Below are 26,782 nucleotides of genomic sequence, written 5' to 3'. Positions count from 1 at the left end.
AGCTCTTCTTTCTTTTGCCCTTTTAATACTTTTCTTGTCTTTTCTTTTTTATAATTTGTCGATTAATTATTTTACGATTAATTGTCACTCAACATGCCGCGGAAAGCCGTAAAATCTCCGAGCGAGATATTCGAGGCTCTTAAAGACTTACAAATCTTGAATGATAAACGTAAACCGTTAAATTTAACGCATTCCGTTTGGGAGGAAGCATGCATTAAATTAGACAATTCCATGTCCAAAAAATACATATTCTTATATGTATCACAGAACAGACACGATTTATTAAATAAATTATGTAATTATCATGGCATTACGATTCGTGATATTTCTACGTCAACTAACGATAGTAATCAGTCTAATTGGTCCACGCAATCCTCAAATAACGTTTTCCCATCCTTACGCACTACCATTCGTTTATCATATGAAACATGGATAAAAATAGCACCAGTGGATGTTGAATATAAAAATCGTTCTTACAAAATTTTAAATAAAGGCTGGGTAGATGTAATCGCTGCAGAAATATGGAATGCCTTAAAGGTTCCCTGTTGTTTTTCATTCAAAAATGCAAAAGTTAATGATAATATTGGTAAACTATTTCTTAAATTATGGGGAAAGTGTTCCGAATGCGGATCGATTATTAATGCGTACAGTACTGAGAAACCAACAAAAAATGGTTTGGATATTTATGTATCGACTAGTGATACTACGGGCGTGAAACATACAAAAAAACGACAATTACGTGGTGCTAATAGAGCATGCGTTGTAAAAGAATTATGTGCATCATCAACATATGCATGGAGAAGAAAAAAAGCAAATGAAATAATGACATTTGGAGAGGTAGAACCAGCGCATTTGTACAATGAAAATGTCTTACGTAAAGCTAAACAATTAGAAAATGATCGAGAGTTAGGACTAAGTAATATCTCTGATCCAATTCTATCTATTGTTGAATTAAAATATAAAGCCGAATTTGCCAGTTTCATAAGAGAAATAGGCATAGATAAACTTTTTGTTATGTATTGGAGCAATGAACAAGTATTCTTATACAGACAGTTTAATAAACAACAAAATAAAACAGGTACTTTAAGTATAGATGCAACTGGTTCATTAATAAAACCTATTAAAAGGCCAGATGGTTCGTCACATACAATATTTTTGTATCAAATCGTAGCTCCTTTTAATGGTAAAATACTTCCAGTGTGTCAAATGATTTCAGAAAAACATGATACCAACATGTTATCTTTCTGGTTACGAGAATGGTTGCGTACACCTGTTCCTCATCCTTCTGAAATTGTCACTGACTATTCTCTCGCGTTATTAAATGCAATTAGTCTTGCATTTAACGATGTAAATTTAAGTACATACGTCGATCAATGTATGAAATTTTTAGAAGATTCTGATTCTGTACAGAAACCAAAATGTATCATACGCATTGACATTGCACATCTAATAAAATTAGTTTGTCGGATGGAAATGCTTTGAAAATAAACATATGCGAATTAAAGATTTTTACGTACGCTGCGTTGGTCTTTTAACAAAATGTACAGATATTGATAAATTTCGCCAAATTTGTCATGATCTCTTAATCACTAGTATTTCCGACACCGAAAATATAATTAGTGAAGAAAAAAATAATTGTTTTAGTGCACAACAGAGATTAATTCAATTAATTAAGGGCGACGAATTCTTATACGATACTGATTGTGAAAAAAATCCTTGTGATAATAATTTTATGATTGAAATAAATAACAATAAATGCAGTACAAAAGTAATGAACTTTTTGCAGCGCATTCAATCAGAAATTGAAACAAGTAGTACTGAAGGAGAAAGGCCAAATCCATATTGGTGTCCTGAATTCGCTAACAATTTACTTAAAATTGCGAAACATTTTCTTTTATGGACAGAACTAATGTCGGCACAAACAGCATCTTCTGCCTGCAGCGAAGAATATTTCAGAGAATTAAAACAATTTGTTTTTAAAAATAAATGCATACGTGCTGATAAATTTATGGTTACGCACATTAGAACACTTACAGGTGCCATAAAAATATTACACGCCACTGATTCACAGACTGAACATAATAATACTAAAAATTCTGACAAAATCAATTCAAATAAATTTATATCTCCTGTTTTATGTAATATCACAACCGATAATGACGATTGCAATATCATAAATATTTCAGCTGCAAGTTCGAGAAAATCAGACATATCTTCAATCAATCAGGACAAAAAATGTGTAACAATTGCTGACGTTTTACCTATCGATAACAAAGATATTGACATAGAGGATATATCTAACACAAATATAACTACTGATGAATGTACTAACTTAACAAGTCACACTTACCTAAATGAAAAAGAAAATTGGAGAGGCAAAAACAACAGTCCTAAGAACCGTGGCAAGTATTTAACTATTTGTCCAGATATTGAAAGCATTCATAAAAAACCAAAATTTACTAAAACTGTACCATTACTAAAAAATGGTAGTACTTTAGGCCCAGTGATACTTGAAAAGAAACCTGTGTCATTAATAAATACATGTCCTTTCGATGCTATTGCGCAGACACTATTGGTTACGTATTACGACTGGGCAAGTTTTCATCTTTATTTAGAGCGAACAGAAAACGACACATTTCGTTTCATAAAAGAATTATCAATATATGGACCATCTGTGAAAATATATAAAGAGAGGGCACTGATATTAAATAAATTCATTACGCCTCTACGTGGAACAATAGATTGCAATTACAACATCTCCAATTTAGTGGCTAACCATTTATTACAAAATGAATTTTCATGCAAAATTAATATCAACTGTCTCCACTGTCGATATACGCGAGAAGACAAATACAACATTTTACAAATCAACCCAAAATTATTTTACACAGAGTACATGAATGCTTTGGAAGGCGTTGTGAATGAGCAATACTCTTACAACAATAAAAAATGCACTCGTAACGAAAACAACATCGAACATTTCGTTATTTGCGGTCAGTTCCTGTTTATAGACATAGAATGTTTACAATCAACAGATCTCGCAAAAAATCTTAATATATTTAACTGGACAGGAAAGTTTACATTAAATGAAATACCGAATAAAATTCAATTTCATAATACAGTATACAGACTGCTTGCTGCAATAGAATACGAAGGACAAAATAATGAGAACACAATGGGTCATTATATAGCACATATTCGAAGACTAACTGGAAAATGGGAAATTCATAATGATCTCTGTCGAGATATCAAACCATTAAACGCGTGAAAACGCGTAACACAACAAAAAAAACATATCACTTCTAATTTATATAAAAATATAAAACAAATCAATTACAATATTCCATTACAATAAAAACAACACGCATAATAAAAATAAATAAAAGATACAAAAACAAAACTGAAAAAGTAAAAAAAATAATTAAAATACTACTTTCAATATATACAAAAATATAAGAAAAATTCATAATAACAAAACATAAATAAAAACAAACATTTAAAAAAATTAAAAAAATAACAAAAATACCACAATAAAAAATAAATATGATAATATGCACAAACTACAAAACTCAATGCAACTTCCTCATATAACAAATTTAAATATCAGTACCATTAACATAATGAAATATTTCTTTAACTTTGGAACAATCACCTACTTGAAAGTACAAACGAAACGCGCGGAGGTACAATCGAGTACAAACGATTACGAAACAGCACCCGCTTGCGGACTTCGAATATCTTGAAAAATGGCGAAGTTTGCTCTTACCCCTATTTTGAAATTGCTGTACAATCACCCCCTTAGGGGTACAAACGAAACGCGCGGTGGTACAATCGGGTACAAACGATTACGAAACAGCACCCGCTTGCGGACTTCGAATATCTTGAAAAATGGCGAAGTTTGCTCTTACCCCTATTTTGAAATTGCGGTACAATCACCCTCTCAGGGGAACAAACGAAACGCGCGGTGGTACAATCGGATACAAACGATTACGAAACAGCACCGGCTTGCGGACTTCGAATATCTTGAAAAATGGCAAAGTTTGCTCTTACCCCTATTTTGAAATTGCGGTACAATCACCCCCTTAGGGGTACAAACGAAACGCGCGGTGGTACAATCAAGCACAAACGATTACGAAACAGCACCCGCTTGCGGACTTCGAATATTTTGAAAAATGGCAAAGTTTGCTCTTACCCCTATTTTGAAATTGCGGTACAATCACCCCCTTAGGGGTACAAACGAAACGCGCGGTGGTACAATCGGGTACAAACGATTACGAAACAGCACCGGCTTGCGGACTTCGAATATCTTGAAAAATGGCGAAGTTTGCTCTTACCCCTATTTTGAAATTGCGGTACAATCACCCCCTTAGGGGTACATACGAAACGCGCGGTGGTACAATCGGGTACAAACGATTACGAAACAGCACCGACTTGCGGACTTCGAATATCTTGAAAAATGGCGAAGTTTACTCTTACCCCTATTTTGAAATGGCGGTACAATCACCCCCTTAGGGGTACAAACGAAACGCGCGGTGGTACAATCAAGTATACAAACGATTACGAAACAGCACCCGCTTGCGGACTTCGAATATCTTGAAAAATGGCGAAGTTTGCTCTTACACCTATTTTGAAATTGCGGTACAATCACCCCCTTAGGGGTACAAACAAAACGCGCGGTGGTACAATCGGGTACAAACGATTACGAAACAGCACCGGCTTGCGGACTTTGAATATCTTGAAAAATGGCGAAGTTTGCTCTTACCCCTATTTGAAATGGCGGTACAATCACCCCCTTAGGGGTACAAACGAAACGCGCGGTGGTACAATCAAGTACAAACGATTACGAAACGGCACCCGCTTGCGGACTTCGAATATCTTGAAAAATGGCGAAGTTTGCTCTTACCCCTATTTTGAAATTGCGGTACAATCACCCCCTTAGGGGTACAAACGAAACGCGCGGTGGTACAATCGGGTACAAACGATTACGAAACAGCACCCGCTTGCGGACTTCGAATATCTTGAAAAATGGCGAAGGTTGCTTTTACCCCTATTTTGAAATTGCGGTACAATCACCCCCTTAGGGGTACAAACAAAACGCGCGGTGGTACAATCGGGTACAAATGATTACGAAACAGCACCCGCTTGCGGACTTCGAATATCTTGAAAAATGGCGAAGTTTGCTCTTACCCCTATTTTGAAATTGCGGTACAATCACCCCCTTAGGGGTACAAACGAAACGCGCGGTGGTACAATCAAGTACAAACGATTACGAAACAGCACCCGCTTGCGGACTTCGAATATCTTGAGAAATGGCGAAGTTTGCTCTTACCCCTATTTTGAAATTGCGGTACAATCACCCCCTTAGGGGTACAAACGAAACGCGCGGTGGTACAATCGGGTACAAACGATTACGAAACAGCACCGGCTTGCGGACTTCGAATATCTTGAAAAATGGCGAAGTTTGCTCTTACCCCTATTTTGAAATTGCGGTACAATCACCCCCTTAGGGGTACAAACGAAACGCGCGGTGGTACAATCGGGTACAAACGATTACGAAACAGCACCGACTTGCGGACTTCGAATATCTTGAAAAATGGCGAAGTTTACTCTTACCCCTATTTTGAAATGGCGGTACAATCACCCCCTTAGGGGTACAAACGAAACGCGCGGTGGTACAATCAAGTATACAAACGATTACGAAACAGCACCCACTTGCGGACTTCGAATATCTTGAAAAATGGCGAAGTTTGCTCTTACACCTATTTTGAAATTGCGGTACAATCACCCCCTTAGGGGTACAAACAAAACGCGCGGTGGTACAATCGGGTACAAACGATTACGAAACAGCACCGGCTTGCGGACTTCGAATATCTTGAAAAATGGCGAAGTTTGCTCTTACCCCTATTTTGAAATGGCGGTACAATCACCCCCTTAGGGGTACAAACGAAACGCGCGGTGGTACAATCAAGTACAAACGATTACGAAACGGCACCCGCTTGCGGACTTCGAATATCTTGAAAAATGGCGAAGTTTGCTCTTACCCCTATTTTGAAATTGCGGTACAATCACCCCCTTAGGGGTACAAACGAAACGCGCGGTGGTACAATCGGATACAAACGATTACGAAACAGCACCCGCTTGCGGACTTCGAATATCTTGAAAAATGGCGAAGGTTGCTTTTACCCCTATTTTGAAATTGCGGTACAATCACCCCCTTAGGGGTACAAACAAAACGCGCGGTGGTACAATCGGGTACAAATGATTACGAAACAGCACCCGCTTGCGGACTTCGAATATCTTGAAAAATGGCGAAGTTTGCTCTTACCCCTATTTTGAAATTGCGGTACAATCACCCCCTTAGGGGTACAAACGAAACGCGCGGTGGTACAATCAAGTACAAACGATTACGAAACAGCACCCGCTTGCGGACTTCGAATATCTTGAAAAATGGCGAAGTTTGCTCGTACCCCTATTTTGAAATTGCGGTACAATCACCCCCTTAGGGGTACAAACGAAACGCGCGGTGGTACAATTGGATACAAACGATTACGAAACAGCACCCGCTTGCGGACTTCGAATATCATAATGTGGGGTGCTAACATTTTTTGAAACCTCTATATTTTTCAACTCTTTGAGGTACAAACGAAAAGAAATGTGGTACAAACGGGTACAATCCAAGCTTAATTAAATGCATATTTAAAAAAATTTTTTTCCTGAAGTCGGGTGCCAGGTTCACATAGGTATCGAAAAGTCATACCACTTTGCAATTTTCGCAATAGTTAACGAGTTATAAATTAATAAAGATAGCTGAATCAGTCCGGCCCTCCGCCAAATCCAAACGCGGTCAAAATTGCGCGAGGAGTTATTTACTAGCGGCAATGGCTACGTAAAAACGGTGCATAACGTTGGGCCTCCGCTCTGACAAGGAACGATCACAAAACCAAAAAGTCATAAATTTCTGAAATTTTGTGTACACATAGAGGAGTTTATTTGTAACACAAAAATATTTTTTGTTTGTGTTTACAGTTTTAAGAAGTTAAACATCTTTTTGAAAAAAATCGGTTTTTGTCTTTCCAAGCAATTATCGTCGAGAATATAAAAGTTAAACAAAAATATTCTGAATAAAAGTTAAATGACTCCAAAAGTACTTTACAACAATTTAAAAAAAATAAAAAAACAGAATATTTTTATACTTCCCCTCACTTCACATTTGTTTTTTAAAACTTTTAAATATTTTAATTACAAAAAGCTTATTTTTATACAAATCCAACCATAAATGATAAAGTGTCTTCCCGATGTATCATTCTTGAAAAATAATAACAAATTCCTTATATACATATACAATATATACAGGGTGTCCCAAAAAGGTCGGGACACCTAAATATCTCGGAAAATATAAGTTTTACATAAAAATGTTTCAGACAAAAGTTGCATGGTTTCGAAAGGGACATAAGATGGTATCATTAATTTGACCTTGAATAGTTACTTAAAGGTCACGTGAAAGACACCTTTAATTTTTTAAATAGGATTGTCAACTTTTTATTACATATTCTTGTAGCTTATCTCGAGACCTTTCCAAAACACTACAAGAAAGTTTATTTTTGTTGTGAGGCTTGAAAGCTACGGTGTACTGTAACTTTCAAGCGTTACAACTCGGAAAGTACTCAACAAAAATAAACGTTCTTGTAGTGTTTTAGAAAGGTCTCGAGATAAGTTACAAGAATATGTAATAAAAAGTTGGTAGTCCCATTTAAAAAATTGAAGGTGTCTTCCACGTGACCTTTAAGCAACTATTCAAGGTCAAATTAATGACACCATCTTATCCTCCTCGAAACCATGCAACTTTTGTCTGAAACATTTTTCTGTAAAACTTATATTTCTTGAGATATTAGGTGTCCCGACCTTTTTGGGACACCTTGTATATATGTATATGTATATATGCATGCTATACGTATCTGTTTGTACGCTCGATTTTTCTGCATTGGAACAAATTCATCTCATACGTATCGCTAATCGCGTATTACGCAAATGAGCGTTAAAGGCAAATTAGTATAATACAATAAATATTAAAATAAGAGTTTTTTTATAATCTATCTTCTATATAAATAAAAATGTAAATGTTTGTTTGTTCAAAAGCTTAAATCTCCAAAAGTTCTTCAACAAATGCTTTGAAATTTTGACACAACGTTGCATTCGAATGTGTGCGCGTTTTTATATACCTACTAGTTGTGTCCTGCCACGTGTTGCTGTGGTTTACAAGAAGAGTTCGTCAAGTGTAAAATTCAAAAAAATCTGAAACTTTGTATAAGTTTAGAGTAGATGAAACTAATCACAAAACAATTTTTTTTAGATGTTGATATTTGGTTTTAGGGATGCAACATGCCCTTGAATAAAATCGGTTTTTACATTTTCAAACGAATATCGTTGAAACAATGAGAAATATAAAAATATGTTTCCAGCAAAAGTTTCATGGTTTCAAAAACTCTTTATAATGGCATGATCAAATTTTTCGAAAATGTTAAATTTTTCAAAAATTTCTATGCCATTATAAAGAAATTTTACCCCTACCACTTATCTTTTTTCTATTATTTAAATTGTTCTTGCTTTAATATTTTATTTTTTACAAAACTAAGATATTTATTCTATATAATTGTTACAATAATGGTATGTTCAAAAAAGTGTACAAAACAGAAGTAATTTTTGTATCATACACAACGTATAAAAGCCATTTTACCACAAATACTGCATTTTGGTATATGTTTTTCTTCTTTAAAATAACAGTAATTAATTGAATTTTCAAACTTTTTAAGCCCTGTTGATAAATAGCCACTTTTATACCAACCAATATATTTAAATAAATTTCAAAATCTTGAAGAAAGTTGATTGTGTGCTAAAAACTGTAATTTTATAATTTCGTAATTATTTAAAATAATATTAGAGAAACTTCAAATAAAATCAAAAAAATTTTTTTTCACACGTTTGCACAAATCAGTTTATTTCTCAAAAATACGTTTACGGATCGCATCTTTATCATATATGGTTAAATTTTATGTGAAATAAACTTTAATTTAGTTGCAAGAACAATTTAAATAATAAAAAAAAGATAAGTGATGGAAGTATTTAGAAAAATTTAACATTTTTGAAAAATTTGATCATGCCATTATAAAGAGCTTTCAAAACCATAAAACTTTTGCTGGAAACATTTTTTTTATATTTCTCATTGTTTCGGCGATATTCGCTTGAAAACGTAAACACCAATTTTATTTAAGGGAATGCTGCACCCTTAAAACCAAACATCAGCAGCTAAAAAACATTGTTTCGTAATTAGATTCATCTACTTTAAACTTGTACAAAGTTTCAAATTTTTTTGAATTTTACACTTGTCAAACTTTCCTTGTAAGCCATAGCAACGCGTGGCAGGGCACAGCTAGTAAATAATAATAATGACAATAACAATGACAATGATAATAATAATAATAATAATAATACAATAATAATAATTAATCATTAAACACACCGAACCTATAAAATACGGAAACACATTTTTGGGTCTGGGAGACTTTTTCAACTTTGAAAAGCTATAAGCTTTGATTACAATCAATATTTTTCTACAATTTTTTTTTTTTAAGCGAAAGTTCGAAATCTCAGGAGTGTGACTGCACAATCGGCATTGCCAAAAAATAATTTATTGTGAAGTTAAAGGAAAAACCATTAAGCAAAAATGAAAAATTGGTCAAAAATCCACTTTTCCTTCAAAAAATCATATCATCGCAACAAAAAATGTTTAAGAATTTTCAAATACGGCGTTTTAAAGCTAAAGAGTCACATTTTCAAAATAAAATTTGGCAAAATCATTCCTTTTAAAAAGTATAATTATGTAACATGGAGAATATGAGGTATTTTTAGGCATCTAAAAATCCACTTAAAAAAAAAAAATCATATCTTTGCAACAAAAAACTTTGAAGAACTTTACAATACGGCGTTTTAAAGCTAAAGATTCATACTTTCAAAAAAATTATATCATTGTCATTTCTATTAAAAAATATACTTATGTAACAAAGCGAATATGAGGTTTTTTTTATTAAATCGTGTCTAAAATTGAAAATTAAGGTGTTTTATGATATATTTCGGAAAAACTCCCTTTTCTACAGCATTTTATAGTATTCCAACTTTAGACAGAGTATATGAGAGTAACATGCGCAAACCGACCTGTTCGAACGTATTTTGTCCAGCTTTTTTATGTAAAATACTCACAAAAAAAGTTTCACTTACACACTATATGGGTCGCATTGACCCTAACAAAACTTTGCTGCCGTGCCGTTCAAATTCTAGTTGACCAAAAAAGTTGATCAACCATATCAATCGAAAGAGGAGATTTCAAACTTTTTTACGTCTTGGTCCGAACCTCCTATCTCATTCCGTCTTTACATAGCAAACGTTCAAAACTTCATATGAGGTCTCTTAGACTCACTTACGTGTTTAAGGGTTAAACAACTATTTGAAAAGGCCAGTAAGACGAGCAAAAAAGTGTAAGTGTTTGTATAACTTATAACCATTATTTATTAATTTGAGACATAAACGTTTCGACTTTACGGAGTCTTCTTCAGAGTGTGAATTTCTTACATTATTGACGCAAAACGCAAACAAAATTTTCAAAACAACCTGAAGCTCTTAAATACATTAGTCCGGGATTTAAAGTCCACCCAGATAACAATTCGTGAGTTCATGTTATTCTCACAACGTGATAATCACACTGTGTATGCAAAAGTGCGTCAAAATGTCCTCACAATGTGATGGAGGCACGATGTGATCAATCGCAACGTGATCAAACAAAACCCTCCCATATATTATATTAAATTAATAAATTTACAAAATACTATACAAACTTCCAATCTTTGCGCATTTATTTCAAGTACTTTTTATGCTTTTAATACTTTTAATGCTAATTTACTAAAAATATTCTCAATAATAATATTATTAATCTTTACTTGTAAATCATAAAAAAATAAAAACATTGATATATAATATAATGTATTAAAAGTACCCCAATCAGCACACAATATTTTTTTAATGTTTTTTTAATATTTATTTATTATTAATTTTTCATTGTATAATTCATTATAACAAAAATATTTATTAAACATTTATTAAATATTTATTTTACATTAATTAAATATTTAAAATAATGATTTGGGAAAATATTTATTTAACGTTTATTTCACATTTATTTAATATTTATTTCACATTATTTTTTTATTAAAAAAAAACATTTTTTAAAAACATTAATTTAATATTTATTCAATTTTAATTTAACATTTATTTCACATTAATTTTTTATTTAAAAAACATTTTCTAAAAACAATAATTTAACATTTATTTAACATTAATTTATTATATATTTTACATTAATTTTTCATTTGGAACAACAATTTCAAAAATATTAATTTAATATTTATTAAATATTAATTTAATATTTATTTAATATTTCTTTTATGGGTATGTAATGATGGCAAATGGGGGTCAGAAAGAACATATAAAGGAGAGAGTTATCAAGGGAGCAGTGATGTTGAGAAAAGTGTGGGGGATAGGAAAGAGGAAGTTTGAAAAAGATTGGTCGAGAAGGATATGGTTGTTTGACAGATTGGTTTGGACGGTAATGGGATATGGAGTAGAGATATGGGGCTGGAAAGAAAGAAGGTAGAGAGGATACAGGACAGGTTCTTGAAGTGGATTGTTGGGGGTTGGTAGGTATACGCCGGGGTACATGGTGAGAGAGGAAATGCAGAGAGAAAAGTTAAGGGGGAGGGCAGGGTTAAGGGCATGGAGCTATAAAAAGAAACTGGGAGAAGGAGGGGGAGGAGAGCTAGCAAGGTTGTGTTTGGAGGAAATAAGAAAGAGGGCGAAGGTAGGAAAAGTGATGGGTAAATGGGAAGAGGAAAGGAGAGATTTTTATGAGGAGAAGAGCTGGAGCCTAATTGAGATAGAAAAGATGAGAGAGGGAGGAGAACTGAGGGGGGAAGAAGTAGTGGCAAGAGAGAGTAGGTAGCAGGAGGAGGAAAGATGAGAGAAAATTAGGGGCTCTAGATTTAACATATGATATGGTAGAGTGAAAGGTAAGGGGCTGCCAAAGTACCTAAAGAAGAGATGGAAGGAGCAAAGATGGCAGAGAGCGGCGAAGTTTAGGCTGGTAGACGGGATGATGGGGAATAGATAATGGGATGGGGACAAGGAAAAGAAGTATAGGATATGTGGAGGGGGAATGGAAACTTGGGAGCACGTATGGGAGGAATGCACAAATTGGGGGCTTGAAAAGAGATGACAGGAGATGGTGGAGGAGGTCTTGGGAGAGGACGGGGAGGGAGAGATTTGGATGAGGAGATTAGAGGAGATGAGGGAGGGAGGAGGGTGGTTGGGTGTGGATGAGAGTGTGGAAGGAAGAGAGAAAAATGCGGCGGAAACGGAGGTCCGGAGAATGAGTGTAGATGTATGGATGGATGAGTGATCTTTTTCTCTCTCTCTCTCTCTCTCTCTCATGTGTTGTATAGGATGCGAAAAATAAAATGTTTAAATTTTGTAAGCAGAGCGGAGGTCCGCAGTGTACTCCGCAAGGAATAAAGTACCTTATATAATAATATATAAATAATATTTCTTTTATTTTTTTTAAATAAACGTTTTTTAAATCTTTATTTAATATTGGTTAAGTATTTATTTTTCACGAATTATTTAATTTAAAAAATAATTTTAGTAAGTATTTTTTAAATGTTTGATTAATATTTATTTAATGTTTATATAATATTAATTTATTTATTTATTTTTCATCTCTATAAAATTATGTTTACTTATTGTTTATTTAACATTTAAGCTATTTATTTTTTAATTATTGATTTTAAAATTTGTTTAAAAAATGTTTCAATAACATCTATAAAAATCAGTAAAAAATTAATTTTATTATATATAGTTATATAAATAATATAGTTTAATTATACAGGGTGTTTAAAAAAAAGGGTCACATATTTTGCAGGTAGTATTGATCAAAACAAGAAGAAAAGGTCTAATTAAAATAGGTCCTAAAACTAATATCTTCAAAGATACAAGCTATTTTGTTATTTGAGCTCTTTATCATTTTTTTATTAGTCGTGTCATCTTTAGAATGTGTCTCCTGATATTTAACATTTGGTTCGCAATAGATACTACAAGTCAAACGACATTGCGTAGGCCTTGACGAATGTGAGCAGCCCTAGTAAACAAAAGATTGTTTACTACTGTTGCTATACGAGAGTTCGTCAGTACGAGATTAATCGTCTGACTCGTCTCTCTTTGTTTATTTTTTATTTTTTAAGGCACCTAGAAAAAAGATAACCCCATTATAACCCACTCTCCCCTATTCCTTTGTTCATTACATTCTAAAGATGACACGACTAATAAGAAAATGACAAAGAGCTCAAATAATAAAATAACTTGTATCTTTGAAGATATTAGTTTTAGAACCCACATTAATTAAACTTTTTCTTCTTGTTTTAATACTACCTGCTATCAAAATATGTGACCCTTTTTTTTAGACACCTTATATATATTTCGTCTTTTCGATAACATAAATTGACCTGATCTATCAGTGATGTATAAGTATTAGCATAAAGTGTTTACAGATCATCACGAGGGATGGGTTTGCAGCGATCACAGAGATCAAGCAACGTTCACCGTGGTCGCAACTTGAATGGGTGAACGCATGGAAGTTTGGGAAAAAGAATTCTTAAGAAAAAAATTTCAATATTTAAAAAAAATGTGTTTAATGTACAAAAGGGCATGAATCCATTAATTTTAACATTTTTGAAAAACTTTATTGTAAAAAATTTAAAAACATTTTTTAAATATTATGTACTGATTGGGACGTGAAAAAAATGGGCAATGATTAGAATTTTTGAATGCCGTATGTATGCATGCGAGTAATATAAGTCTCATTTGGAGAACGCATTTAAGGTTCATATCGCTCGCACGCATAAGTACCGCACGCGTGCGACCAATATGATTCTCATATGATGACGCATCTGTCGGATACCGTGAGCTCACACCGTGCAAATAATCCGCACGGAATGCGCGCTCCATGAACTCACTATGCATTTTGTTATCTGGGCATGGTCCAAAACTTCTATAATTGCTTCGTCGATTTTCAATTCGCGAAACAAATCATGTCAAAAAATTCGGTCGACATCTCTCTTCTTGTTATACGATTCATGCAAATTAATTGACTTTTAACCGCTAATACTTTAAAAAATAAAAAAAAATAAAAATAAAAATTAAAAATAGCCATTACGAGCGTTTTTTACAAAATCCGTGTCAATCAAATTACATATTTTGTGTAGATAGTTGAAACTTACGGTACGTCGTTAAAGTCGTTGTAAGGCATGTTTAACGCTAATCGCTTATAACTTACGCATAACAATCGATCTGTATTGATCGGCGTGACAAGGGAGACTGAACACTTTTGGTGTTGCGGAGCCTGCGTCTAAGTTAGATATTTCACTGTTTATAATTATATTCCCTATTCTTTCTTTGCTACATATCGACCAGTTTATTCAAAATAGTGTTGTAACAATCATCTAACAGCTCCGTATTTGTTTTTTGATTAAGACCATTTTTTTGTTTATTAATGTGTATCATTTTAGAAATCAAACGTTTATAATAATTTGTTTCAAAATCAAGGATTTTAACATTTTCCCAATCAAATAATGACTCCGATATACTCTGTGTCGCTAATAACAGATATTTTCGCTGTTTCGAGTTTAATGTTGTTTACATGTTCTTTAATTCTTGTTTTTAGTTTTCTTTTCGTTTGTCCTACGTACGAAGCGTTACAATCATTACAATTTAATTTATAGACAACGTTGTTACATTCTGTTTTTATGTTCTTATCTTTGTGTGCTTTAACAAACTTATTTAACTTATTTATATATCTGAAACCTAGCCTAATTATATCTTTATTCAGAGATGTAGATATTTTTTCAGACACATCTTTTATGTACGGGAAGACCAAAAACTTTTTTCTTTCCACGAGCGTGTCCGGCACGTCGATTAGATCCTGAATCTCTGTTATTTAATTTCGTGTTAATCAATTTCTTGATTCTCATGTTGATTTTGTTAAAAATCAACTCCATTGAGTAGCCGTTATCAAGTAAAGTGTTAATGCAAAATTCTAGATTCTTCTTATGGTATTGGAGATATGATAATAACAAAGCCCGATCCACCATGCTATAAATGGTTCCTATTTTTTGGCTAAATGAGTGATGTGAATAGTATGATAATAAGTATCTATCTGAGAAGGTGTCTTTATGGAACCAGTCAGTATGTAAGGTGTTGTTTTCAACTCTAATTAAGGTATCCAAAAAATTGAGGCTACGTTTCTTTTTCCGTTCGATAGTAAATTGTAGATGGTTGTGGTATTCGTTAAATTCATTTAGAATATTATCAACCGCTTCGGTGAGTGCCGCCAAAGCGATATCGTCCACATAGCGTACGTAAAACGGTAAAACTACTTTTATGTTATTCAGAACTTTAGACTCCAAGTCTTGCATCACTATGTCTGCAATTACCGGTGCTAACGGTGAGCCCATAGAAACACCAATTTATTTGTATATCTTATTATTAAAAATGAAAAACGTGAACGTTAAAACAAACTGTACCGCTGTAATAAATTCGCCTTTGAGATATTGGTCTTTTTTTCTTTGAATTCCAATCCCTAGAATCCTGTATGTTTTTATTCGTTAACAATTCAAAGCACTATTCTTTTTCCGCCTAACAGTCAGTAAATAATCGTAAAAAGCACGTAAAGTGACGCCTATTCAGACAGGAAAACACACGGATAGCTATTGAAAGGAGTAAAAAATGTACTTTTATGTATAAAATTCAAAGAAACTTTACTCGCGGTCCATTTTTACGAATTTGGTAAATACGAGACAAGTCACATTTTTACAATGAAACACATAATAACGAAATAACATGCACGATAACATTTCATCGTCAATCTGTCACGTTTCACGTGTATTAGTTCTAATTTTGTCCGCGACGGAATGTCGCTACCGTCAACACGGAGTTCTTGGTTGAGAAGTTAGGAGCCTTAAAGGTACTTTTTTCCAAATACAACCATATATAATAAAATTTGACAACTTTGAAAAAAACTTTGAGTGGTGAGGGTATTTTGTTAAACAAAACAAATTTTTTTTCTCTACAACTTTAAAGTATTCTTTAAACCGTACAACTTTTGTTAACAAATTTTTTTCTGTCTCTTCTTCTTTCGATGATATTCACCCCGAAAGAGAAATACCGTTTTTTTTTTAAAGAGTGCTTCACCCCCTAAACATGAGATTCCGCCAATATGAAAAAATATGAGTCGCTTAGATTTTCGTGTTTAACAACATATTTCAAGAAAAATCAAATCGGTGCTGGACACCCGTAACAGTTCCCTTGTCAGTTTTATCTAACGTAAAATCATTAATATTTTTGCGCCTGTAGTTAAATATTCATACAATGTAATTGTATGAATTGGTATATTAGTGATTGACTATTAACGTTGATAAAAACTAAGTATAACCAAAACATTTTCGTACTTATACTAAATTTATTAGAAACTAAATTATAATTTATACAGATTAAACGTTTCCTTTGCTCGCTACTTGGCCATTTATATTCTTTTCTTATTGTATAGCACATAACGAGTTTCATTATTAGAAATTTATTCAAAGGAAACTGGTTGAAACATTCAGGAATGCCTCTTTATTAATCGTAAATTTATTCTTAAAGTTAAGACTTCTAACTATTCATCACCGATATTTCAATTGACGCCAGAAGCAAAAACCAATAAAAATTCTTACAAAATATATTAAAATAAAAATATTTTTCATTAAAACAATATTTGCATTTGATAGAACACTTTTGTAAAATACAATGTATCAAAAACTCTCTGTATATTTCAGAATAGAATAAAATTATATTTAATTCAATTCAACAAACTGTCACTATAACCTCCCAGATTGCACAGTTCAAAAATAATTTAGACTTAGGTCATCAATTCAAAATACATTTTCAGATGTAAAAAGAACTTTTATCAAAAAAAGAATTCTTTTGCATCTCAAAATAAACAATGAATTGACGACATAAGCCAACATTCTTTTTTCATTCTTTTTGAATCTCTGTGCTTTTGGATTGTTTCACATTTTATTTATAACATAATTTAATTTCAAATATTTAAATATTTATTAATTACTGAAACACAAAAAAAACTTTTGATATATTTTATAAATCTATTTCGTTGATTATAAATGTTCTACTAAAAAATATTCACATTTAAGTATACTAAACAAAAGTTTTATGTATTTGATGCAATAAGTGACTAAAAGCCTTAAAAAGTCTACTATTGTTCTAATATAAAATTAGTTAAATACTTTTTTAAACAAAATTTCATTTCTACATTTCAAAAGAAAAATTAATAAAATGATACTTACGAGTTGACGGTTAACAACGATATGTTAATACCTTTAGTTAAACTGTCAAATAGTTTTTTATATAACAAGTGAAAAATATTTCTCTTCACAGAAGGTATTCTCATTAACAAACTTTCAAAATTGCAGATATCATCTGGTAACCATTCCAAAACTGACGTCACTGTGTCTAATGGCGATGGTTCGTTATCCAACCAGTTACTTAATAATTGAATAATGGATAATTTATATTGAGGACCAGTATGCTTATCATTTGGCCATTCCAGACAAAGAAATCCATACGCTAATTTTGCTAAAATAAATATAACAAAAAATTTATAAAAATTTTTGTAGTATTCAATAAGATACCTGAATGCAGCTCCCATCATTTCTTTAACTTTTTAAAAACTCTAAAACATGTCAAAAAAAGAGCTATAAGAAGTAAATACGATAATCTATATGCAGATTAAGTAAAACAAACCGTAGTTAAAACAAGTTCCAATACAATACATAAGTGAATTATTAATGTTGCGTTTAAATAACTTATAATTATCTAAATAAAAATAATTTAATTTTAAATTTATCCCAATAAAAAATAAAATTATATATCGTTATTTACGTAATTTTAAGATAATATCACTATTGAGTAAAACAATTTAGGACAAAATAATAAATCCATATTTTTATTTATAAAGGACCCAGCATAATCTTTATGGAAATTGGAATTCGTTGGAATTAAATGAAAATTTAATATGTTGTACATCTTGTCATCTTAATAAAAAATCTTCATAGACACAACCTCCAATAATTAATCGTTTGATGACCTCTACAAAGCGCTACTCATTAAAAGTATTTAATGTCACGCTTTCTTATTTTTAACGAGTAAGATGCATGCTTACATTATTATTTACATATTTTTTAATTATTTCAATGTATAATTTTAAATAAAATTTTAATTAACATTGTATTGAGCGCTGCCGCTTCACATCAATTAACTCAAGATTTAAAATGCACTATTTTGAAAATGTTTATAAAGAATTAGAGCAAGGGAAAAAAATGTATTCTTTATCGAACTATAATATATATACATAATATTAAAATAATTCTTTTTTAATTCTATAATTTTACGCATTTATTCTTATACTCTCTAACAGCCAATAAAAGTATATTCAAAACGCCAAAAATTTACAACTTAGTCATACGAGGCAAACATCATTTTTAAAGTTTCATGCACTTCCACGTTGAGAATAATACTAGAAAATAATACAAGATTAAAAAAATGTTGCAGAATTAATCTATCTATAAATGGTTTAAATTTTTTAAAATCTCAATCTAATTCTTTAAATTATATTATAAAAAAAGTTACTGCAATGTAAAAAAGCAATATAGGGTCGTACCCTTCTGATATGGCAAACTAATGTTAAATTTCTGACTTATTGACTATCTTTTGTTCATTTCTTTTTGCTATGTTTACATTAAATACATTAACAGAGCAATTTCGATTGTAATGTCGCATATTATAATTCTGGAACATGTTTTAAATTTTCACTAATTGTTTCATTAAATCTATGCATCAATTACTGTGCGTCATCTCTTTATAGTTCCTTTCTTGACATATTATTATTTTAGAATAATTATGATCTTTTCTATTATTTAAAAACTCTATATAACAGTCTTTCAATTCTGTTTCTAAAAACTCTATTGAACAAAGTTTTCAAAATTTCATTTTTATACTATACTATATTAATAGAATTTAATTTAATTTAATTTAATAGAATTTTAAGAGCTCGACCTAAAACACACCGTACCGGCGGAACAAAACTTTTCTTCCGTGCCGTTTAAACTCTAGTTCAATAATAAAGTTGATCAACCATAGCGATCAATAATAAAGACTTCAAAGCCACTTCCCCTCAACCTGAGCTTTTTTTCTCATTCCGTCTTCATACGGTAAGCAATCAAAATTTTATAAAAAGTGAAGTCTTCCAGACTCTATAATATGTTCTAGAGTTAAAAACTCTCTAGTAGAATTAAAAAAAAAAAAAATTAAGTGTGTCTTCTTCAGGTTTTATTTAAAGCAAACTTACAAGTAAACCAATTATTTTGTCCCACAAACTTAGAAATAAAGAGACGGAGCATAAAATCCTACTTTAAGCAAGAGAGGGTGTTCTCTCAGACATGTAAGGAAAACCGTTCTCCGCCATATTAGTTTCAAAAAACATACATAGATATGTATCAGTGACATTCCGTTTGCGCTGTGTTAGTGTGACAGCTATAAAGTTAAGTTAGATACTCGAACTCATTCGTCTTATTCATCAACGTTAATTCACTCTTTAAAAATAAAAATAGTAAAATGCACAGTACCAGGATGTTTCACGACAAATTCTTTAGACAAATATAAAAACAAATTTTAGATAATATTAAAACAAAATATAAAAATGAGTTTCCATAGGTAAAAAATTATATTAATCTTATTAATACGTAATATTTTATTTTTATTAATATAAAAAAGTATTTACTTTGTTGATACTATTGATGTATGTGTTTGTTGATATTTTATTTAATTGAAGCAAAAAAAAATTATTTTAAATTATTATTTTTTATTTTAATCAGAGTTTATTTTTTAGTTCGTTTTTATATGTAAAATATTATTTAATATGTTTGTTATATTAGCTTATTACATTGCTAAATGTATTATATGTTATTAAATAATTGAAGAAAAATTTAATATAAAAGATTAACAAAATTTAAACTTTATTATTCTGTACTGTTTATTTCACACATACACTGTACATGTTTTAATGTGTGCGATCTTTGAAACCAACATGGCGCCCCCCCTCCCCCCAGTTGCAAACGTGCTTCACCCCTATAAGTTATTCTATTTCTAAGTCCGTGTTTTGTCCCCTCTACTTGGAGCTAAAATTTTTACCATAGATTAAGACCTATTCCTAGATGCATTCTGGCTAGGTTAGATTAGGTTAGGTAAGATTCCCCCGGTATCGGCATCGACTACGTCGGTGTCGGTGTCGGGGGGAGGCAGCCGGCGCGATGGCTCACACATGCTCCCCACCCTCGGGAGGGTTTGAGCCGAGCTGAGAAGGAACGGTGGAAAGGGGGGACCCTCACAGCGCCGGCTAGACCGGACAGAGGGTCCTACCCTCCCCACCGTTGAGGAGGTACGCCTCGGGCGGAATCAGCGGCGGGGTAGTTGCCCGGCTGACCCGTCTCGGGGCTTGGGACGCGGGAGTGCGTACCTAGGGCCCTCTCCCAAGGGGGTCCGACGGCGTTCCGGTTCGGGCGGCTGGGGCTTGACTTCGGTCGAGTTCTGGCCGCTAACTCCGGAGGGGGGTTCCTGCCCTCGGGCGGGGACCCGTTTGGGCTAGGACGGATCGCGGTGCATGCTTAGTTCGATCCCGTGATCCGTCCCGAGCCCAGATGCCGGAAAAAGTTGGGTTTTAGTGAGTATGCCGGCCACGCTTAGGTCGGAGAGTCTCACATACCCCGCATCCTGTCATACCCCCCACAAGTGCGGAGACCCATAAAGGTGTTTCCCAACTAAAAATAAAAAAAGGGAGGAGGGCGGGAGTTAGGTAAGATTAATAGGTCGGGAGCCTCACATACCTTGTGTTCTGTGGCCACAGAACACGGAAATGCATAACGCATTCCCCAATTATAAAAAAAGAGCCTATTGCTTTGCATTGCGGTGCTATTTGTGAATGGCGCCAAATTATCACAGCTACTTTGGCAATGCATTTTAAGGGACGTGCTGCCGATTTGCTTACGTAACTGCATTCTATCATTTTTTTTTCGCACGTGTTGGTGCTGAGAACAAAATTATCGAATCTTGAGCTTGGTTACATTGATCCGCTCTTTCAAACACATCATCGCGATGACAGTGGTCTGGTCGATAATCCGACGGAAACGCTGACTTCTCGTCTTGACAAAAGATTCGCCAGAAATTGAAGATAATCAGCCATGAAAAAAATGGGAATGATGGAGAGACCAAAAGAATCGATGAGAATCGCAGAAAGTAACGGCATACAACAACAAACATAAAAAAAAACACCTAGTACTTGTGACGTGTACAAACAGTAACAAAAACAAATTGTTGCATTTCCCCAAAATGCACTGCCAAAGTAGTACTGATAATTTGAGGCCATTTATAAACAGCATCGCAATGCAAAACAATAGATTTCCTATGAAACTTGCAAATGTCAAACCCAACCAAAATGCATCTAGAGATAGACCTTAATCTGTAGTAAAAATCTTAACTCAAAGTAGAGAGAACAAAGTAAGTGATTTTTGTAAGATCGTATCTTACTAGCAACACTTACCATGTTTACCCTTATATTCTTGAACATAAGTCTCAGAATGTTTCATTAATGCTTGACATATGTTGACAAGAGCAGTAGCTAATGATATTTCAGTTGCAATATCCGATAACGATTCAAAATATTTGTATGATTCTGCAACAAGTTCCTTGCAAGACCGCAATCGAGTATTTTCTTCATTAACTTGTCTAGCCAAATTACGCAATCCCTCTAAAAATATACAATATAAATATTATACATATATGTTAGAAATGCGTCTCATTCTTCTCATAGAGCACAGAATAAAACATAATATTTCAGCAATGTTGCAGCAATGTGACGATATTTTACAACATTGCTGTAATGTTACAACATTTCAACAATACTGCAGCAACATTACAGTTTCAATGATATTGCAGTAACATTGAGATATTTCAACCATTGCAGAGACATTGAAAAGTTGCTAAGACATTGCTGAAATGTTCTGTACTGTGTAAATTAGAATCAGTTAACAAAAATATCATACCACGTAGTAATGTGTTGTATGTTACACTTGAAAATCCTTTCCAATTGAAAATACTAGTAAGAAGATGCAACAATAATCTTGCACCATTTCGAAAATCATAATTATCATCTTGTCTTAATCTATCAACAACGTCATCCAATTTTGAGCAAATTTTTGGTAATACGTGTATTAAATCTTTCACATAATACTCAGAAGGTTCATTTTCGAATGTAGCCAAAAGTTCTTTTACAAGAAAACATACTTGCTTTATCGATATACCTTGCGTTTTGGATTGTGACAATTTCTCTTCTATTTTAACGTCCAAAAGGTAGGCTATCTGAACATTATGACATAATATTATCAAACATAATAAATGTAGCATTTTATATAAGGTTACCCTATGTTAAGATAATTGTATCCTACATAGCCTATCTAAACTTTGCGACTTTTTCAAATTTTTTGCTGAGTTCAAAATTAAAAACTGATAGATTCAAAGTAGATATAGGGGAAACCGGGGCTATTCGTTAAACCTTTTTTTCTTTTGTGTCTTAAGTCCTATATTCATAGAGAGGGGGAGGGGGAGAGGGAAAGGGAGTGAGAGAGGTGGGGGGGGAGGGAGAGAGATGGGGAAGGGTGGGAAACAGTTTAAAAAGTTGACTTCCCCTTCAATGCCGGTATAGATAGAACATGGAAATGTACTTGCTTTGAAGTACATAAGAATGTCGACCAATGCCAAGAATTATAAATAGCCCCAAGCCCAGGGTAATTTGTAACTAGTCTGGGAATATCCCAAAATTTGTGTTTTAAGTTAAAAAAACTGTAAAAAAACTGCTGTTAAAACTTTCTTTTATTTAAACAAAGATATACTATAGGTATACAAAAAACAAATGTAAACATACACGTTTGCATGTCCTTTTATACCATCGGTGTGACAGATTTCCTAACCTCACAAGTGTCAATCTTTAACGCTTTATAACTTTTTACCTGCTTAAGAGCGACGATTTTATATTCATATTCATGTTCTATGTATTAAAATACACAATATTATCAAGTTTGAACTAAATCAATGAAAAATTTTAGTTTCTCTCAATGTTTAACTCTGCGTAGCGCAGACGTTCGTAACGCAGCCAACGTAAGGTTAGCGTTATCCATAAGCGCTGCAATCAGTATTAACGAATTGCCCCGGTGCTCGGTATTACGAATAAACCCAACATCAACTGTGCGCATTATTGCGTATGATCGATAAAAATAGATATCACAACAAAAAATAAACACAAAATGTTTCAAATGCATTCAACTAGACACGATATATTTAAAGTTTTCAAAAAAAACCTTACTATCTTACTTAAATTTCGAAGAAATGCTCACTACCAGAAATTACTTATGTCTGTCGCAAAACACATTTTTTACTACTAAGATTTTAATATGATGCTGTTGCCAACAAAACTTTGTTAGCAACATCGTTAGGACATGTTTATAGTATTTAAAGTAAATTTTTAATATGTACCCATAAAAAGATATTTCCAATTATCGAATTACCCCGTCTAACGATTTACCCCGGTTTTCCCTATTTCTAAAACTTGACATAATGATTGACATACTGACAAAAAAGTACACAAAAATTATTTTCGTCAACTATTTTTGTCAATAATATATTAAGTAAACAATTTACTTATCTTAATTCTTTCTCCTTAAAATTTTATAAAACGCAGTTTAATACATTAAATAATATTTAAAGTGATAAAAGTAATTTAGACTCTAGATTACTTTTATTATTCTAGATTCTAAAGTAATAAAAATACCGAAAAAACATTAAAGGAAAAAGGGGCAATATGGCACCCATTTTTCTTTTATAAAATAACTTGTTAATAATCAATATTTTATATTAACCCTTAAATACATAAGTGGGTCTGGAAGACCTTCCCAAAAAAAACTTTACTTTCGTGCCATTTTATTTTAGTTAAGTAATAAAGTTGTGGCAATCGATAGAGGAGACTTCAAACTTTTTTTCCACTTAGCCTAAATCGTTTTCCTCAATCCGTCTTCACACAGTAAGCAATCAAAAATCTAGGGGAATTTTCAATATGTGTTTAAGGGTTAAAATTGCAAAAGATAGCAAAATCTTAAAAGCATAGAATCTTGAAAACAAAGATGTAAAATTTATGAATAAAGCAAAAATGAATAACGCGGAATCAACGCGATCCCTTAGAACAAAATACAATAGTCAATAAAGTAGCAAGTAAAGACAAAAACGAAGAGATGAGGCGGAAGAATAAGGCGACAAACCAAGAAGAGACACAAGTTCAGGGGAGTTTCGTACACTGATAGCAACGGAGGCACGCAGAGAACCAGCAAGATCGAGGATAGTGTGAACAAAAGCGCCCGGACGACCAAAAAAAGTATATAATTCAAAGCCAATCCTGATAGAATAGCCTCAGTTAGCCTTTGAAGTCCTTACAAAACCAACCTCAGAAGAGGTATTATCTGAATCACAGAAAACCGTGGAAGTCTGCCCTAAAATTATAATTCAAAGCGCTCGAAAAGATAAAAGTATGGGAAATACAAAATATTCGGCAAACAAAACGCCAATTGAATCTATATGGGCGTTTTATTAAAAATAAAATATAATCTAGATAAAAATAAAATATAATCAATAGAACGTAAAGTATGATTTGTAGCGAAGGGATGTTCACAACAACCTAGAATTGACTAGGAAACATGCGCCAACGGCGTAACTATAATCAACACAAACTTTATTCGCTTTGGTTATAAAATAGGCCTTAACTTTATATCACTTTGACATACTCATGGCATACACGTATGGAGACCTAAATTAAAATGTATACATACTTCTACCTCAAAGATTTGTGAAGCCAAGATTCAACGATTGTGTCTATAAATTTAGATCACTCTATGGATTAAAATAATCTGGAAGACAATGAAACCATAAACTTAACAAGGTCTTAAAAAAGCTCGGATTACATGAAGTAAATAGTGATACACGTATTTACACCATGCAAAAGGACAATTAAATAACAATTATCACCGTTTATGTTGATGGCTGTTAACAGGTCAAAACTTTTTGTACTATTAAAAAATTTTTTAGGCTGTAAATTTCAAATTCAAAATCTGGAAAAGCTAAAGTATTGTCTCGAGAATAAATTCAGTTAAGGGCAAAACACGAAGCGCATCGAAATGCATCAGCACAAATTTGGACTTACTGACTAAATTTAATATGACCGATGCAAAACTGGCGCTGACGCCAATAGAAGATCATATTCGACGCAGAAAAAGAGACGCTACAGATAGACCAAAAATTATATAGGGGTTTAATTGGTATGCCTTTTGTATGCCGTAATTGCAATACAATTAAATATAACGTATGCTGTAAGCGTACTAAGCAGTTACAATCAGGAACCAAATGTTTCACATTTGGAAAGCGGCTAAAAGAGTTCTTAGGTACTTGAAAAGAACTAACAAGTATAGACTAACCTTTGCACATAAGGCCAATTTATTGACAACTTTTGTGGACGCTGACTGAGATGATGTACGCGACAAAAAATCCCGCGCAAGTTACGTTTTTAAACTTGCAAGTGCAGCAATAGCTAAGAAGTCTAAAAAATAAAAAAACCGCAGCACTCTCCACAACCGAAGCGGAATACGTTGTTTTATCCAAAGTGGCAAAGAAGGCAAGGTACATTCGAAAATTACTACAAGGCATCGAATTATGGAATCAATCCCAATCACCTTTTATTATCATTTACTGCAACAACCAAGAAGCCGGAAAATTGACAAAAAATTCAGTTTATCATTCCAAGTCAAAACACATAAATATACGATACTATTTCGTCAGATGAGTATATAAGGCAGGCAAAATAAAGTACAATGTATACAAATGAAATAATTGCGGATGTCTTAACAAAGAGCTTATGTAGTCAGAATGTTTAAATAGTTTAGGTATAAAATTAGGCAACTAAATTGATACAAAAACGAGATGTAAGGAAAATGTTGAAATAAAATTAATTTAAATAAAAATGCGATTCAACCGTTACAAATCGAAGGTCGATATATCGATATGCTGTACTATCACATCGCTTAGAAATCTCTTGTACTCCGCTTTGTTCGCTGGTATCAATAGTTAACAAACGTGCTTCTGCACACTTTTCTGTAATTTTTTGCCGTTAAAAATTACATAGCCCAAAAATTTTTAAGCAATAAAAATGATAATTTATTGTTTAAAAATATATTTTTTATAATATGGATAAATATTTATTTAAAAAAAATTGAAAAAAAATTTTTTACAGTAATAATTTAAATGTAATAACAATGACGTTGCAACATTTTCACTACTGCATAAACTATTAAAGGAAATTTTAGAATACATGATTGTATAATTCTGTCGCGAGTGGCAAAAGCCACCGCTGACAAAACAATTAATTATAAAATACAATTTGTTTATATTACGCCATCGGTATCAGTGATGCCGACACCATGACACA

At 32.8% G+C, this 26,782-nt stretch overlaps 1 protein-coding gene across 7 annotated transcripts in view; it reads right to left on the bottom strand.

Annotated features, from left to right (window-relative positions):
- Positions 1–26,782, bottom strand: part of LOC105201497 (Fanconi anemia group D2 protein homolog) — a 194,246-nt gene that overhangs the window by 69,716 nt on the left and 97,748 nt on the right. For 6 of the 7 annotated variants that reach the window (XM_039459785.1, XM_039459783.1, XM_039459782.1 and 3 more), the window contains 3 exons: positions 22,305–22,620; positions 21,803–22,009; positions 17,496–17,784 (listed from right to left, as the gene is read on the bottom strand). In XM_039459785.1, coding sequence (XP_039315719.1) covers positions 17,496–17,784; positions 21,803–22,009; positions 22,305–22,620 — 812 coding nt within the window. The remainder of the gene's footprint in view (positions 1–17,495; positions 17,785–21,802; positions 22,010–22,304; positions 22,621–26,782) is intronic. The other variant, XM_039459786.1, reaches the window with a different exon arrangement.

The sequence above is a fragment of the Solenopsis invicta genome, chromosome 2 (genome assembly GCF_016802725.1).
Source record: "Solenopsis invicta isolate M01_SB chromosome 2, UNIL_Sinv_3.0, whole genome shotgun sequence".
Taxonomy (NCBI): domain Eukaryota; kingdom Metazoa; phylum Arthropoda; class Insecta; order Hymenoptera; family Formicidae; genus Solenopsis; species Solenopsis invicta.
This window is presented reverse-complemented; position numbering and strand designations above follow the sequence as displayed.